This window comes from Marmota monax, unplaced genomic scaffold, assembly GCF_021218885.2.
Source record: "Marmota monax isolate L192 unplaced genomic scaffold, Marmota_monax_Labrador192_F-V1.1 WCK01_AAM20220418_F8-fsc00004, whole genome shotgun sequence".
Classification (NCBI taxonomy): domain Eukaryota; kingdom Metazoa; phylum Chordata; class Mammalia; order Rodentia; family Sciuridae; genus Marmota; species Marmota monax.
The window spans coordinates 20,843,805-20,858,707 of NW_026692881.1; the positions used below are offsets into that span (position 1 = coordinate 20,843,805).

Below are 14,903 nucleotides of genomic sequence, written 5' to 3' on the forward strand. Positions count from 1 at the left end.
CAGGGACCAGGAAATTAATGACAGTATGTCAGTGGTAGCTCTTAAGAATGTGGAGGTGTGCAGGACTGAGGTTCAAAGATGCCAACTTCATCTAATGGCCAGAAATTCAGATATTTAATACAGCATATGGCCAAAATGAGCATTTATGGTCATTGTTCACTTCACCAATCATCAGTTTGAAAACCCTGATTTGAGGCTACCTATGCAGTGTTTAGAATCCAATCCCCAGCTTAGAATCAAACCTCAGGATTTAAGAACCTAGTTGTGTACTTTAGTAGCTATGTAAACTAAAGCAAATTGTTGAACCCCATTGTGCCTTAGTTTACTCTTCAGTAAAATGGAAATAGTCCTACTACCTCCATCACAGAATAACTTTGATTTTCAATTTTAAAAATATATTTAGACAACTTAAAATAGTGACCAAGTACTGAGTGTTTTTCTTGGTATTCTACATTTTTTCAATATTTAGTACAGAAAATGAAATACAGGGAGACTGACACATTCAACAATAATATAACTGACATAACAGAGCTTCTATTAGGATCCAGAGCACTAAATTCTAGGTTGAGCATTCTTTTTTATCTACTGGTGATTTTCAAATATAATTCTGCTTTATTAGAAGGAGATCTTCTCTTATACTTTACTTTTTAAAAACTGCACAAAACTCCTGTATGTGTAACGGATTCTAGTGATGGTTTCTATGGTTAAAGCAGAATTGAAGGCCTAGAGCCTGCATTGGCTATGCCCTCCAAGTCACTCTTCTGGATGCTGTAGATTCTAGAGAAAAGTATGTGAGCCACTATACTACAAAATTTAAAAACATATGTGAAGGACAATTGATAGGATAGGTCCTGCTTCTTTGCATGTGTGAGCTTCTTCTTGTAAGCTGCACAACTCCCTGTTAGCATTAACACTAACTTTCAGATTAAAAATAAAAAAAAAAATGAAAGTAGGTGAATTCCTCAAAGCCATGGAGAATGATACCAACCAAAGCCCCTTACACCTATCTTGCTGTCTCTAAGTAAGGAACAGAAATCATGAAGTACATAATTTATTGCCTTGGTCCAACATAGAATTGGTTAACATTGCCTATAACTCAAGCTTTTTCTCAACCATTTCATAAGTCATGGTAATTACTGGAGTTCCCACTGGGCAGAGAGAGATGGAGATCTACTGCTTTACAGGCTTTCCATCTTCTTACAGGACATGCACATCATCAGTACAGATGAGAACCAAGTGTTTGCAGCCGTCCAAGAGTGGAACCAGAATGACACCTACAACCTCTACATCTCAGACACACGTGGGATCTACTTTACCCTGGCTATGGAGAACATTAAAAGCAGCCGAGGTCTAATGGGAAACATCATTATTGAATTGTATGAGGTATGTAGCCAAAATTGCCCCTCCCCTGGCCTGACTTCTCTTTTCATGAATCTCAGTGGTATAAAAGCAAGTATTAGGGTCCTGGGTTGAGATCTCAGTGTGTCAATTAGCAGTTGTGACTTGGGGAAAGGGATATATCTTGACTCCAGGAAAATAGAGATAAATTTACCCAATGAAATTATAGGGAGATGAGAGATAGTGTATGTAATGCATTTAGTGTGGTGGCTGCCTCAGTAGAATTCACATTCTTGTATGTATTAGCCTGATTACAAGCCAGAAATGAAGGTACATGGCTCAAGTAATCTCTTAAGTAGCTTTTTAAACTCTAGTTTTTCTTATTATTCCTAGGTAGAAAGAGTAGTACTGGTTAGTTATTGCTTAAGGTATCTGGAAAAATCATGTTTATAAAATGTTTTATATGAAATGAAAAAGCAATTATCACTCATAACAGTGAGGTTTTTATTAAGATGCCACCAGATGCTTACATCTATGCAGGGTGAAGAATTGGCCTTGACATGAGTATGGCACTCATGATGCAGGTTTTCTTTTTAAATGTGGTCACCAGATAAGAAATAATTTCCAAAGGAAACCAAGTGACTCCATATAGGAACCAGAGAATAAACTAATTTCAGTGACTCTAAAGATGTGATGCTTTTTTATACCTCTAGTGACAGTGTGTAACCATGGACAGTCCTGGTGACAGTGAAGAGATGACTGAGCACATGGATATGTGATGGATTGATTTAAGCAAGGAAAGTGTGTCTTACTATCCAACATTAACCAGTGGCTGGTAGTGAAGCCCATACAGGTTGTGATGATCAAGATTATTTATTCATGGAAAGATAAATTATTTATTCTGGATGGTGACCCCTGATGCCCCGGGTGAGATGTTCCCTTGTGTATTTTCCTCTTTGTGGAGTGGTAGTGGCTTTTAGAACAGAGAAGCCATACATGGGCTTCTGATTTAGAGTGGTCTCCTCTGAGGCATCCTTACAGTGATATCAAAGTAGACTACTCAATTACTGAGAGGGGTAGAAACAACAAAGACATGGGGAACATAGAAGTACCTGCCTTTTACAAAGAAGAATAGATGTCATTAGGTAGAAAGCAAAATCAGTAGAAATACCCCATGTCTCTATAGTATAACTGACAAGTGCTGAAATGATTCTCTTAACAAAGTCTCAGTTGGGGAAATGTTCCAGATTTCTTCCCAGAGTTGAGAAGTCTGGCATAGATAATTAAGGGGTGTGAATAACTCTGGTGACTTGCATTCCCATGCTCATAATCAAACAGGAGACAGAAATACACCTTTGTTAGTGGCAGTAAGTCATGTTTGGATGCCTGTTGCCAAAATGAGGCCATTCAAGTACTATTTGCATATGTAGACCTATAGAGATAAGGTGATTGATTATTCATGCCTCTGTGGTCAGACCCAAAGAGGAGAGAGTAAGTGCTGTAGGTGAACTTCCAGTACAGAAATCAAGGAGTCCTTGTATCTCTGGCCTCCTTGACACATCGGGTGAGTTTGCCGTTGTGTTGTTTCTTTCATAAGAAAGAGAGCTGGCAACTCCAGGTCATTTAGAACCTTGAGACACTGCGACCTGAATTGCAACATGAATCAATATAAAGAATGTGCCAGATACATGTAATTTTTTTTCTTCCTGCTGAAGTCAGTCTTGTGTTTTCAGTCTTGCTTGGGAGGAAAAAAAAAATGTAAGGTATGTATGGTATCATTGCATTATAGAGAAGCAAGGGCAACTTCTTTAAAGCCTGCTCTGTGAGCCTATCTCCATTCTAATTTACCAGAGTTGTTTGTGCACAAACATTGTGTTTAAGCCCACAAGTAGTCTGTAGAGATCTCTGGTTCTTGTTGTCTGGGAGCTTATAACCTAGCTTGTTGAGTTTAAGAGGTCAATATCACTGTTGCTTTTTTTACCCACCCAAAGCTGTAACCAATTGAGACAGAGAGAAAGAGTGAGACAAATGGATATCAAACACAACTTTATCACTTTAATAATTACATAAGAGAAAGTAGGGTGCTAATCCTATGATTTGGAGATGGATTCATCCATTTAGTCATAGGCAGACATGATTAATCAAACATTCTCCTTTAGAAGCTTTTTCCTCTAAAAACACAATATTGAGGTATAAGAACATGTGATTTATTCAGGAGGAACACAAAACAGGGGAGATGGGAATAAGCTGTACATGCCCAGCTCTTTTTCTCAAAGTTCCTGATCTTATTATCAGTCCTTTTGCACTGGGATGGAAGAAGTGAAAAATGAGAGTCATCCCAAATATTAAGAATGGCATGAACCAAGGACTAAGCAGATGGTGTAGATTTTGGAGGAAGTAAGCTAGGCAGTCTAATGATATAACATGGATGCTTTTCAGGGACAAGAATGAGGACTGGATAAGTAGCTAGGTTTCAGATTCTAGAAGGCATTTAATAAAGTAACTAAATTGCAAGCTGACATCATCTAGACCATGACATATTGAAGATGTTTAGTGAGTGATACTGTTTTGCACCTGGACACATATACATTCTGTGGTTTGGAGAGAGAGCTCAGTTTAATTGGTCTCTAGGGGTCATTAGAATTTATCCTTCTTAACTGGAGATTCTCATACAAATTGAGATTATGTGCCAGATGGCCAGTTAGCAAAGAGACTCCAATTATTCTGGACTCCAAGTGCTTTTGAGTAACATAACTGGGAAAATTCATTAAGTTTTCACATGCCACTCAGCTGAGTTCACACACTTTCACAGGACATTTTGTTTGGTGATGGGAGGACTGTTGTGTGAGACACAAAATCTACTGGAAACAGATACGTGATCCTGTGAGGGTAGTGATCACACTCCAACTGGCATTAGAAGTTCAATTCTACCATGTTGTGTGATCACAAAAGAGAAAAATTAACTCTAACTTAAGGAATGGGGGAACCTTATAGATGAGCTGCTTAGATAACTCACTGCTGGAGGTGGGGAAAAGAGAACAGAGTTTTCTCTGCCTGTGCTCACAGAATGCTGAGTGGCAGAGACGAAGATTGTGAAGGTACTGCAGAAGAACTTGACGGGAGAGTCGGGCATTCATTCTGTGGGTTAGTGTTTCTCTCTCCTCACCCACCTTTGCATACCCAGGAAATAATTTTTGCATGTGTAATGTCATCCACAGTCCTGGGATAATTTATAACTTCATAATGTAATATGACATTATACCAATTTCCCTTGTCTGAAAGGTCAGGGACCCCTAGGTAATAGTCAGCTGTCTGTGGCTTGGGTTGATTTTGACCACTTCAGGCTGCTGGTGTATCTGTCCATTTCCACATCTTCTCAAGCCTCTTACTGACAATGGAAAGGAGACAAAGAAAGCTAGAACTTACTCAGGAATTCAACTTGCAAGCCTCAGCTCTGACAGTCCTTGGAGAGTGAAGTAGATCAACCCTACTGAATTCCCCCAAATCTTATAAGGCCGAGACAATTTCTGTCTCTAATCTATTGGAGAATTCTCCTGCTGTAGAGAGATTCTCTGGCTTGTTCATTGTCTAATCCCTACTTCAAAGTACAATATTGTCATGGCTGTAATTACATAATTAGGAGAGAAAATAGCACTAGAAGGCCAAATAATAATTGATCTCTTCTTAAGGTGTCAGAAGCCTGCTCCTTCAAAACAAGGCTGGTGTTGACAGTGAAAATAGTCTATTGTGTGTGCTTACCATTATTCTTATGACAGTTTTTTTTCATACAGAACTCTTGTGGGTTTTCTTTCCACATCTCTGACAATAAACTACATTTCTTTTTCATTACCTTGCACTAATAAATCAAGAAACAGATATTCTTTTCAACACCCACAGTTATTCTATAGAAACATGCTCTGAGGTGCAGGTCTGATGAATTTTCTTCAGTGCTCTCCTGGATATTAAGCATTCCAGTTGTAACTTCTTACAGGAACAACAGCTTAGCAACAATGCATTCTACCAGCACTGTCAAATATCAAAAATATGTAACGTGAGCTACATGTATACTGATACATTTTTGCTACACTCATTTTAAAAAGTAAAGAACAGACAAAATTAATTATGACAATATTTTTATTTAAATGATATATGTAAAATATTATCATTTTAGTATGTGCTCAATATGAAAAGTAACTAATAAGATATTTTGTATTTTTCCTATATGAAGTCTGCAGAATCCTGGATATATATTACATTTCCCACACATTTGCACTCATATGCTAAATTTTCAACTGAAATACTTGATCAGTAGTTACATTTCATAAAATCTCCAGTGTGAAAAAAGGAAATTCACATGTCATGTACTTCCAACAAAATTGAATTTCAGTTCTTAAATTTAAGTTTGTATTGGTTAAAATTAAATAAAATTAAAAATCAGTTTCTTCATCTCACTAGTCATATTTCATGTAGCTATATGTTGCCATCCAAGTGGTTACCATCTTGGATTGGATAGAACAAAATAACTTAAGTACTATTTCTTATTATCTCTCACATTATTTCTGTATGAAAAGCATAATTTCCCTTTGTGCCTATAAAGTCATAGGAGTCAGTAACATGACTCAGATGACATGGTTAATGAACTGTGCTTTTATATTTGAAATAACCCATGTGCAGTAAGACTTACCCTTTTGGGCATATGGTTCTAATTTTGATAGGTACATACAGTTGTGTGTTACCACCACAATTGAGACAGAAGAGCTCAGTTCCTCAGAATATTCCCTCTTACAGCCCTTTTGTAGTCACCCCCTATCCCACTCATTATCATGACAGCATCCACCTGACTTCTCCTTGCCTTTTCACTGGTTTACATAAATAGAATTATTTAATAGGTAATCTTTGAGGTCTGACTTTCATCCACTTAGAAGACCTGTTCACCTTGTTGAACATATCAATAGATACTCTTTTTTTGTGGCTGAGTACTCTTCTATTGCATGAATATTTATTATTCACCAGTTGGAAGAAACATTTACAGTTTTGTGTGATTATGAAAAAAATGTCAGCAAACATTCACATGAACATAAATTTTTATTTCGCATGGATGAATATCTAGGAGTAGGATTTCTGGGTTGAACATCAGGATATGTTTTTCAGAAGCCATCAAAATGTTTCCATGGTGGAAATTCTATTTTGCACCCTCACAGCAAGGTGTGTGTGGCAATTGCTTCACATCTTCAATAAAGTGCCTTGCTATCCACTTTGGAGAGTATGTTTGTGCATGTGTGTGTTGAACCATTCTGATGAGGACCTAGTGATACTTCATTATGGGCTTAGTGTGGATCTCTCTAGTGACTGTGTTGACCCCACTATACTTGGATGGATAAAATGAAACTCTCTGGCCTCAGTGTTCTGGTCTCTGCTCATCTTATTGACGTTTCCTTGCTTTCTCTGTCCTTAGTGTCCTTAGTGTCTGCCCTCCACCCTCTGCTTTATCATGACCTTCAGTGATCCTTCTTGGGCCAGATGGACAGCTGCTTTATAAGCTCCACAGGGACTTTTTTCCTGAACTGACCTTCATCAGACCCTCACCACAGGTCCGACTCTAGGGACAGCCTAAGGCAGATTATGGTAATTGCTTTTCTCAGCAGAACCTTGGCTTCTTTGTCCTGAGGTCTCAAGAATGTGACCAACAGATGACCATGCCACCTGGACACAGTGCTCTGCCAAGCGGCCTGCTGTCAGTTTCCCTCTGCACCTCAAATTGCTTCCCAAGGGAAAAATGGGCCACTCAGACCTGATACCTTGTACCTTCTTTTTGAGTATCATTGAAAGCTAGTACCCCTTTCCCTAGACTGCTTGGAACTATCAGCAGCAGTCACTGTTCAAGGTCAGGCAAGGACAAAAGTGTGTTTAAAGTTTATTAAATGTTAATTACTTCCTTGGATGAAGAGGACTAAAAATGTGTGTTTCTCTCTCTTTTCCTTACATCTTTGGTAGTGAGGCTAAGCCATACTCCATGGTACCCTTATGTCAGAAACACGTGTCCATACATGTGCACATATATGGACACTCATGACCATGAGTCTACTAGGTTGCAACCCAAGCATATTTCTAAATTGCATTACAATGAAAAAGTGAAAGCCCTTGGCCTGGAATACACAAAATCAAAGTGCCCTCTCAACTTACAGTCCATTTGTATAAGACATGGAGCCAAGAAGCGATTTAGTAATAATGCAAGGGCTCTGAACTGTCCAAATACAAATGGGAAGTGTTCTGATTCTTTCAGAGAGGAGGGAGGTGGCTGTGGCATTATGTACAAGTGCAGAAGAAATGCCTTCAGAGCTACCATGAATTCCATGGAATCTCTTCTATTCATCTTTTCAGAATCCCCTTTTCCTGATTTTTCCATCACAAAGTTTCTGTGGGATGCACAGAAAATGTTCTTCTGAGTAGCAGAACTCTCAGTGGGAAAATCGGTTAATGACCATTCCATTTGCTGAACCTGCTCATCTGAAAGTACATATTCCTGCTCTAATGTACACAGCAAGGAAGCAGGGGTCAGGTGACAGGAGCCTCTCAGGAATACTGGTCATGGGCCCAGAAATCGGAGGCTGACCTGCATATTTTTCTCCTAGGAAGTAAATTGGAAGACCCTAGGTATATGTTGGGGGTGTTCCAATTGATTTAGGAGAGAGGGTTCACTGGTGGTCCCTCAACAAAGGCACCAGCTCTGTGGCCAAAGAGAACACAAGAAAAAGGGACTCCATCTGGCAGAAGAGAAACCCACATTCCATTCTCTGTGAGAAATAATTGGCAATCATGCTGAACCAATACCCATGTCCAATACCACTGTACTTGATCTTAAAAACTGAGACTAATGGGGGTCTTTAAAGGGGTCTCTAGGTGAGCAGCTTTCCTAAAATGGCACTGACTCTGGGCAGGGTGAATCTGGTCAATGGCCCCTCCCTGGCTCGGGCTTCTCTCCTTGCCCACCCCTCTGTTCAAGGTAGGAATCTAATCAATTTTATTGCTGGCCATTTCTCAAATTCCCCAAGCAATGTCCTTCCCTGATAATTCTATTCTATGACATTCTCTGTCCATTTGTTTTATTATTTTGTGTGTCTTATTTTGTTTATTTTATTTGGGCTGACATTCTCCTTCAAGGCCGGTCAGGTTACTACAAAAACAAATGAACAACAGCAACACAAATATTTCTTGTTTCGTCAACTAAAGTTTGTCATGTAGTATAGGGAGGAAACCTCCTGTGAAGCTTTTCCCATTGATATTCTTCCAGAGAGACAAAGAACCCCAATTAGCCATCCTCAAAGTATAAGGGATAAATGGAACTGAAATTTTGATGGACCTCAGTATTTTCCAGCAAACTTGCCGTTCGACCTCTTGTTTACATGTATTTATACTATTGGAATTACCTTTTGACCTTTGAAAATGCTGAGACTTACACATAAGGTAACAGGAATTTTTCTTGGGTTCAGAACATTATTATTCTAAATATTTGCTCTTATCTAGCACATCAAATAGAAGGAGTAGAGTTTTGGTTAGCCTAGAACCCTTCTGGTGTGACACATCTCCTTTATTACTTCAGCCACTTGCCTTGCACTGATGCTCTTTTCCCTTCAAAATATCAAGGTCAGGCTAATTCCAACACATCAGGAACTCTGGCAAGAGTGCTCTCCATTATCTATCTCGTGGAGCCTTTGCCAGCCAACTAGGGAAAGGAAGAGGAAACCAGGGTTATTCCACCAATTTAAAAATGACCATTGCTTGAGACCCAAAGATGGTATGTGAGTTGTCCAAAGTCACAGGGGGAGCTAGTGGCATGGACAGAAATCAATACCAATACCAAAAGCGTCTACCTTACTACTAATTGGGATTCCTGGACTTCTGCATTAAGAATTGTCCTTTGTTGCCTTAAAAATTCATCTGTAAGTCTCACTTGAGCTGAAGCATGTGTTCTCTGGAAGATGCAACTCTTCACTTGTTACCAGGGACTGTTAAAAGTTAATGAAAGGTAAGGTCCTATGGAACAAAGTATGGAGCAACATAAAATGGGGAAAGCAACTGAGTAAGTAGGGGATAGAGCATCTGAGGAAGGAGTGTAGATGCAAAGATGAACTTCAACTTCTTTCAGAGACCACAGGGCCTATAACATTTCTCACCAGGTTCTTCCTCCTCTCTTCTGTATCCCTAACACTCCATAAAGAGTGCTGGGGCCTCATGCAGGGCTTCTTCAAGAGTACAGGCATTTTAGCCCAACACAGTTCTCCATCTGTCACCTTTTTTCCTAGGTAGCAGGTATCAAAGGGATATTCCTGGCAAACAAGAAGGTGGATGACCAGGTGAAGACTTACATCACTTACAACAAAGGCAGAGATTGGCGCCTACTGCAAGCTCCAGATGTGGACCTGAGAGGAAGCCCAGTGCACTGCTTGCTGGTCAGTCATCCCTGGGCAGGCCAGTTTCCTGTGGAACCTGTGTCGAGGGCTTTCTTCCATGAAGGTGTCTTGGGAGCTTGGCTGGTATTGAGCATCAGTGTCCTACAACTCTCAGGAATTGTTCCCTTAGGCTCAGACGGCCACACCACTTGGGTGGAAGCCTCAGTTGAATTGTACATTCTATTACTGAGAATCCACGTGTGCTCCAGCTCATAGTAAAATAAAGAAACAAGTTCCAGGCAGTAGAACTAACACACCTGTTAATCAGTACAATATAAGATGCAGGTTAGTAAGTGCTCATAGATGTCAAGATAAGCAAAAGTTGCCTTTGAAGCAAGGAAAAGTGAGATTGGTATGTCTTCGTGGGATAGCAGTTAACCCATCGGCTTTCCCAGCTACCTTCTGTAAGGAACACTGAGTAGGCACCATGGGGGACATCTCTGCTTCTAGGTGCTGCCATCCCGGGTGGCAAGGAAGACAGTTAACTTTCAATAACACTTGTGACCTTCAATGCCCTCTTAATGGGGACCTGTACCAGAAATTATTCCAAGTTCTGAGAAGTGATTTTTTTTGTTCCGAGCAGAGAGTTGACTTTCACCACATACTAAGAAAGGTTTATTAACCATTTGTCATAGTCTATATTGTGTTAAAAACTGAGTCTAGAATGGAAGATAGGACAGATAGGGTCCTGATCCTTTTATAGTTTCCAGTCTAATGTTTTTGGCTTTTTTTGCTCTGCTTTGCTTTGAGTAGCAGGAAGGTCAGAGACAAATGGCTGCCCAACTCTGAGAACAGATCACAGCATGTTTTTTCCCCTCACATCTTACCTATAGCTTCACTTTATTTTTTTTTAATTTCATTTTCTTTAACTTCATTGTCTTATTTGTAGTTATTTGTATAGGATATATCTCTATAAATTTCCATGTCCTTTTAAAAATGCCCCCATGGGGATACATAAGTAAATAAATGGAGAATATAAATATATATGAGTTTCATATAATAGCACCAAATATTTTAAGTGAAATTCAAGTAAAATTATGACAGGAACAAAAATAAATAAGACAGAAACAAAGACAGTCCAGTTGAAGGACAAGGATAGAGGGCCTGGATTCACTTAGGTTCTCCACTTCACTGCTCCTGGTGGCCCCTTAGAGCTCCAAGAATCAGAGTTCCATGGTCAAAATCAGACACGGGAGGTCACTGTCATCCTGTGGGAAGGGAAGGGATGGGGAGGTAGGCTTCCTAAAGTGACCCATGAGCTGGACCTTGATGGATGGGTGACGTATCAGTGAGGAAGAAAGGAGAATGTGTGGGACTGTGGGTGGGCACAGAGGTGGGAAGGGACTGTGAAAGGGCTCAAGGCAGCTCTAATGTGAAATGCTGACCTTGGCAGTGAGACATGACTCCTGCCCAAAACTAAGCATGGGGCTCATCATTCACTACCTTTCCATTTCTGGAGGCCACATCTCTGCAGGGGAGTGTGTAGGTCAGGAGTCCCTGGATGAAGCTCTCTTCTTCTTCTTCTTCTTCTTCTTCTTCATTTCAGCCCTTCTGTTCCTTACACCTGCACTTGCAGCTCTCAGAGAATCCATATTCCTCAGGCAGAATCTCAAGTAAGGAGACAGCCCCAGGACTGGTGGTGGCCACAGGTAAGGAAACCATTCCCTGTGCTTTTTCCTCACCACAGGCTTTTGGAATAAGTTTGCTGTCTATTGTTGGATCATGGACACATTTGGGCATTAGATGAAAGCTATTGGAACCCTTCCCAGAAAATATGCAGGATTCTTGGATCCTCAAAGCTCATCTTAAGAGTCTAGGGTGCAAAGACCGGGCTCTATTGCTTTGGGCCTGAAGGGAAGCAGAACATTAGGAAGAAAAATGTGGTGGGGAAAAGCTGCTCAGCTCAATGGATTAATCCACTGATGTGGGCAGAATCCTCATGATACAATTCCTTCCCCAAATCCTCTCCTCTGAACATTGCTGTATTGGGAATGAAACCTCAATACACGAAGCTTTGGTAGATATTTCAGATCCAAACCATAACACCTGAGATGTTGGGAGGGATATAACACTGCTGACAAGATTCTGTTGGAAAGCCAGAGCTGAATCATTGTATTTTGTGACTTCTAGGTTAATGCATCCTCTCCCAGTAACAGAGCGGTCCCCTGTGTTTAGCAAGAGGCCAAAATTCCTGTTAAAGAGACTGGTCAGAAAGGTTGTTTATAAAAGGGAATTCTCACTTTAAGAAAACATGATGTATGAACTTCCGAGCTCTCCAAATAAAAGTTGGGGCAGTTTTCTCTTTACACGGAGGATACTTTACAAAGGGTTTCACCCCAGAGCTGTTTTTAATCAGGAGGTCTCTGGTGCATGTAAAGGTTTATTTACACATGATTAAACACTTGGCTGAGAGCCTGGGGGAAAGGGCAGAAAAACTTGAGGTTGTGTTGTTGGAACTACTGTCCACTGAGCATCAATCAGAAATGAAGATAAAGCAACTCTGAAATGAAAACGAAAGTCTCCAGGGAGTGTGCTGATTAGTATGCATTTGATTTGCATACACCTTTTCAGGAATACATTGATGGCTTAATGCAAGTTAGGTTTCTAATCTTGGAAGGTAGAGCTCTGGTGTCAAGCAGCTTTTTTCCTAATGAAAGCAGGTGAATTCACAGTGACTTTCTGAGGAGGTAGGTACATTCTGTTTTCTCTCATCAGCCCAAAGTTCTGGCCTCTGGATTTCCTGCAATACTAGATCTGGCTGCTTTCTCTAAGCCTCCACCTGAGTCAACTTTGAATACCACCACTTTAATCACATTGACAGCTTAGGGTAGCCTGCTGGCTTCTCAATCAGGTCCTTTCAACTAGATATAGACAGGATTCACTGCTGGCCTTAGGAGCCCGGGACAGTGAGAGATGAAGGCAGGCTCTGTTGTTGTGTTCCTGACTTGAGGAATGATCCCTGCACTCCATAACCCATGTGAATTGGTCCTTCTAACTCAGGAGCTGCTACTCCTGCCTCTCCTCAAGGGCTGCAGGAGTCCCAGAGCTGAAGTAGAAGCATCACTGGAAAACAGCAATCAGTAACAAAAGTTAATATTATTTGAATGCTTATGAGGTAGCCAGGCATTGTTCAATGTGTTGTAACCACTCTGAACTTCAGTGTTTTCATTGGCAAAGTGAGAATAATAGTACTGACATGATATAAATGCAGGATTAAATGAAGCGACGAGTTTCAAATGCTGAGGACTGTGCTCAGCACATACGGAATGCTCGGTACATGCTACCTGTCATCGGCATTAGTATTATAGAAGCTAAGGCTGTTCTTCTCACATTCAGAGAATACAATTTGTTCATCCCCTTCAATAGAATCCATAAATAATATGCACACATTATGCATAAAATGAAACTCAGGAACCCTGTTGCCCTTCTTTCTAAGCTTAGCTCTGACACTTACTGGGCTTGTGAAGTTGGCATAGGTTTTAACATCTGAGCTTCGTTTCCCTCATCTGTAAAACAGGGATATTTTCTACCTTGCAAGGGCGTTGTGAGGATTAGAGATGGGATAGCGTGTCAACAGGACTGGACAGAGTGCTTAGAGCTTATTGAGGTGGGGTTAGTTCTAGCTGTTATTATCTGCGAACTGTATAGCTTCTAAATTGGTCTGTTAATTCTTGTGAATTAACTAACATGCAGACATTAAAGATTTGTTCTTGAACATTTTTTTTGTCCTTATATGTCAAAATTGATGAATTCCTTTTCCCTCTCCCGTGTAACTTCTGAGGCTTTCTGCCAGCCCTGGTGTAGTAGTCACCATTTCATCTGTGACAAATACCTAAGAAAAAGAATTTAAAGGAGGAAGGGTTTATTGAGGCTCATGGTTTCAGAGGTTTCAGTTCATGGTTGGCTGGCTCCAACCATTGCTTTGGGCCTGAGGTGAGCGGAACATCATGACAGAGGGGTGTGGCCAAGGAAAACTACTCAGCTCAATGGATTAATCCAATGATGAGGTCAGACCCTAGTGATGCAATCACTTTCCCAAATCCCCACCTTCCAACACTGCTATACTGGGAACCAAGCCTTCAATACAAGAGCCTTTGGGGGACATTCCAGATGCAAACCACACACTTGGGGTATTGGAAGGGTTATAGCACTGCTGACAAGATCCTGCTGGAAAGCTAGAGCTGAATCACTGGCACATGGCTCTTCGTGCTCAGCCTTTCCTCACCCTGCACACCTGGTCTCTCTGCAAGGTTTTGTGCCATCAGGAAAATAATTAGGACATCACTCAAGTACGCCTTCAGTGACCTGTAGGACCTTTCCTACATTCATTCCCCTACCTCCTTTCAGGGGCCCTTGGACCTCTCTCTTTCATTCTCCCTTCTCACTCCCATTTCCCACGTTGCCTTGAGAAATGGTCTCAGGGAGGCTGTGTATATGAATGTGTGTCCTGGGCTTCATTTCTGGCTCTCAATGAGGACATCTCAGAAGGCAGATTGAATTCCAGGTTGGAGTTTGGCAACTAGGGTGGCCACTGTCCTGAGCACTACTTTTCAGCTAGTAGTAAAGACTTCACGTCCTCATGGTGCCCTACTGTGTACAAAGCACCTCCATGCCCTTAGGTGCACAGGGACCCTGTGATATAGAAAAGGCAGCCACAATTCTCGTCAATTTATAGATGAAGAGACATAGGGCAGGTGGGGACAAGTTTTATGCCCAAGCCTACTCTCCCCCTGACTGCAGGATAGTGCTTGATCCTGTAGCCATCTAGCCACACGTGCCTCTTCCACAGCTAACTTGTCTCTGCCCTGCTTCCTATAAACTCAGAGTGTCCTCACCTCATGTTACTCCCTTCCCTGGAGAATCTTCACCTACTGCATCTCACTGTCCACCATATGTCCATTCTCCAGTGGGCCCCAAGCTCCCTGTATGGGCAGGTTCTCCTTCTGATATCAGTAGTGATAACAAAGAAACCTCTCTAACCCCAGAAGTCTCCAGAGTATTCCCTCTCTCCCTCTCTCTAAGAAGCATAGAGGGGTATCATAGGGATGAGATAGGTGTAAAAGCAAGTTGTTTAATGATTCCAGAAAGGGCCATGGAACCCTTCTCATTTATCAC

At 41.0% G+C, this 14,903-nt stretch overlaps 1 protein-coding gene across 1 annotated transcript in view; it reads left to right on the forward strand.

Moving 5' to 3' along the window:
* Sorcs3 (sortilin related VPS10 domain containing receptor 3) overlaps positions 1-14,903 on the forward strand; it is a 606,876-nt gene that overhangs the window by 497,352 nt on the left and 94,621 nt on the right. The window contains exons 9-11 of the mRNA XM_046450521.2: positions 1,204-1,383; positions 9,642-9,788; positions 11,335-11,437. Of these exons, the coding sequence (XP_046306477.1) occupies positions 1,204-1,383; positions 9,642-9,788; positions 11,335-11,437 (430 nt within the window). The remainder of the gene's footprint in view (positions 1-1,203; positions 1,384-9,641; positions 9,789-11,334; positions 11,438-14,903) is intronic.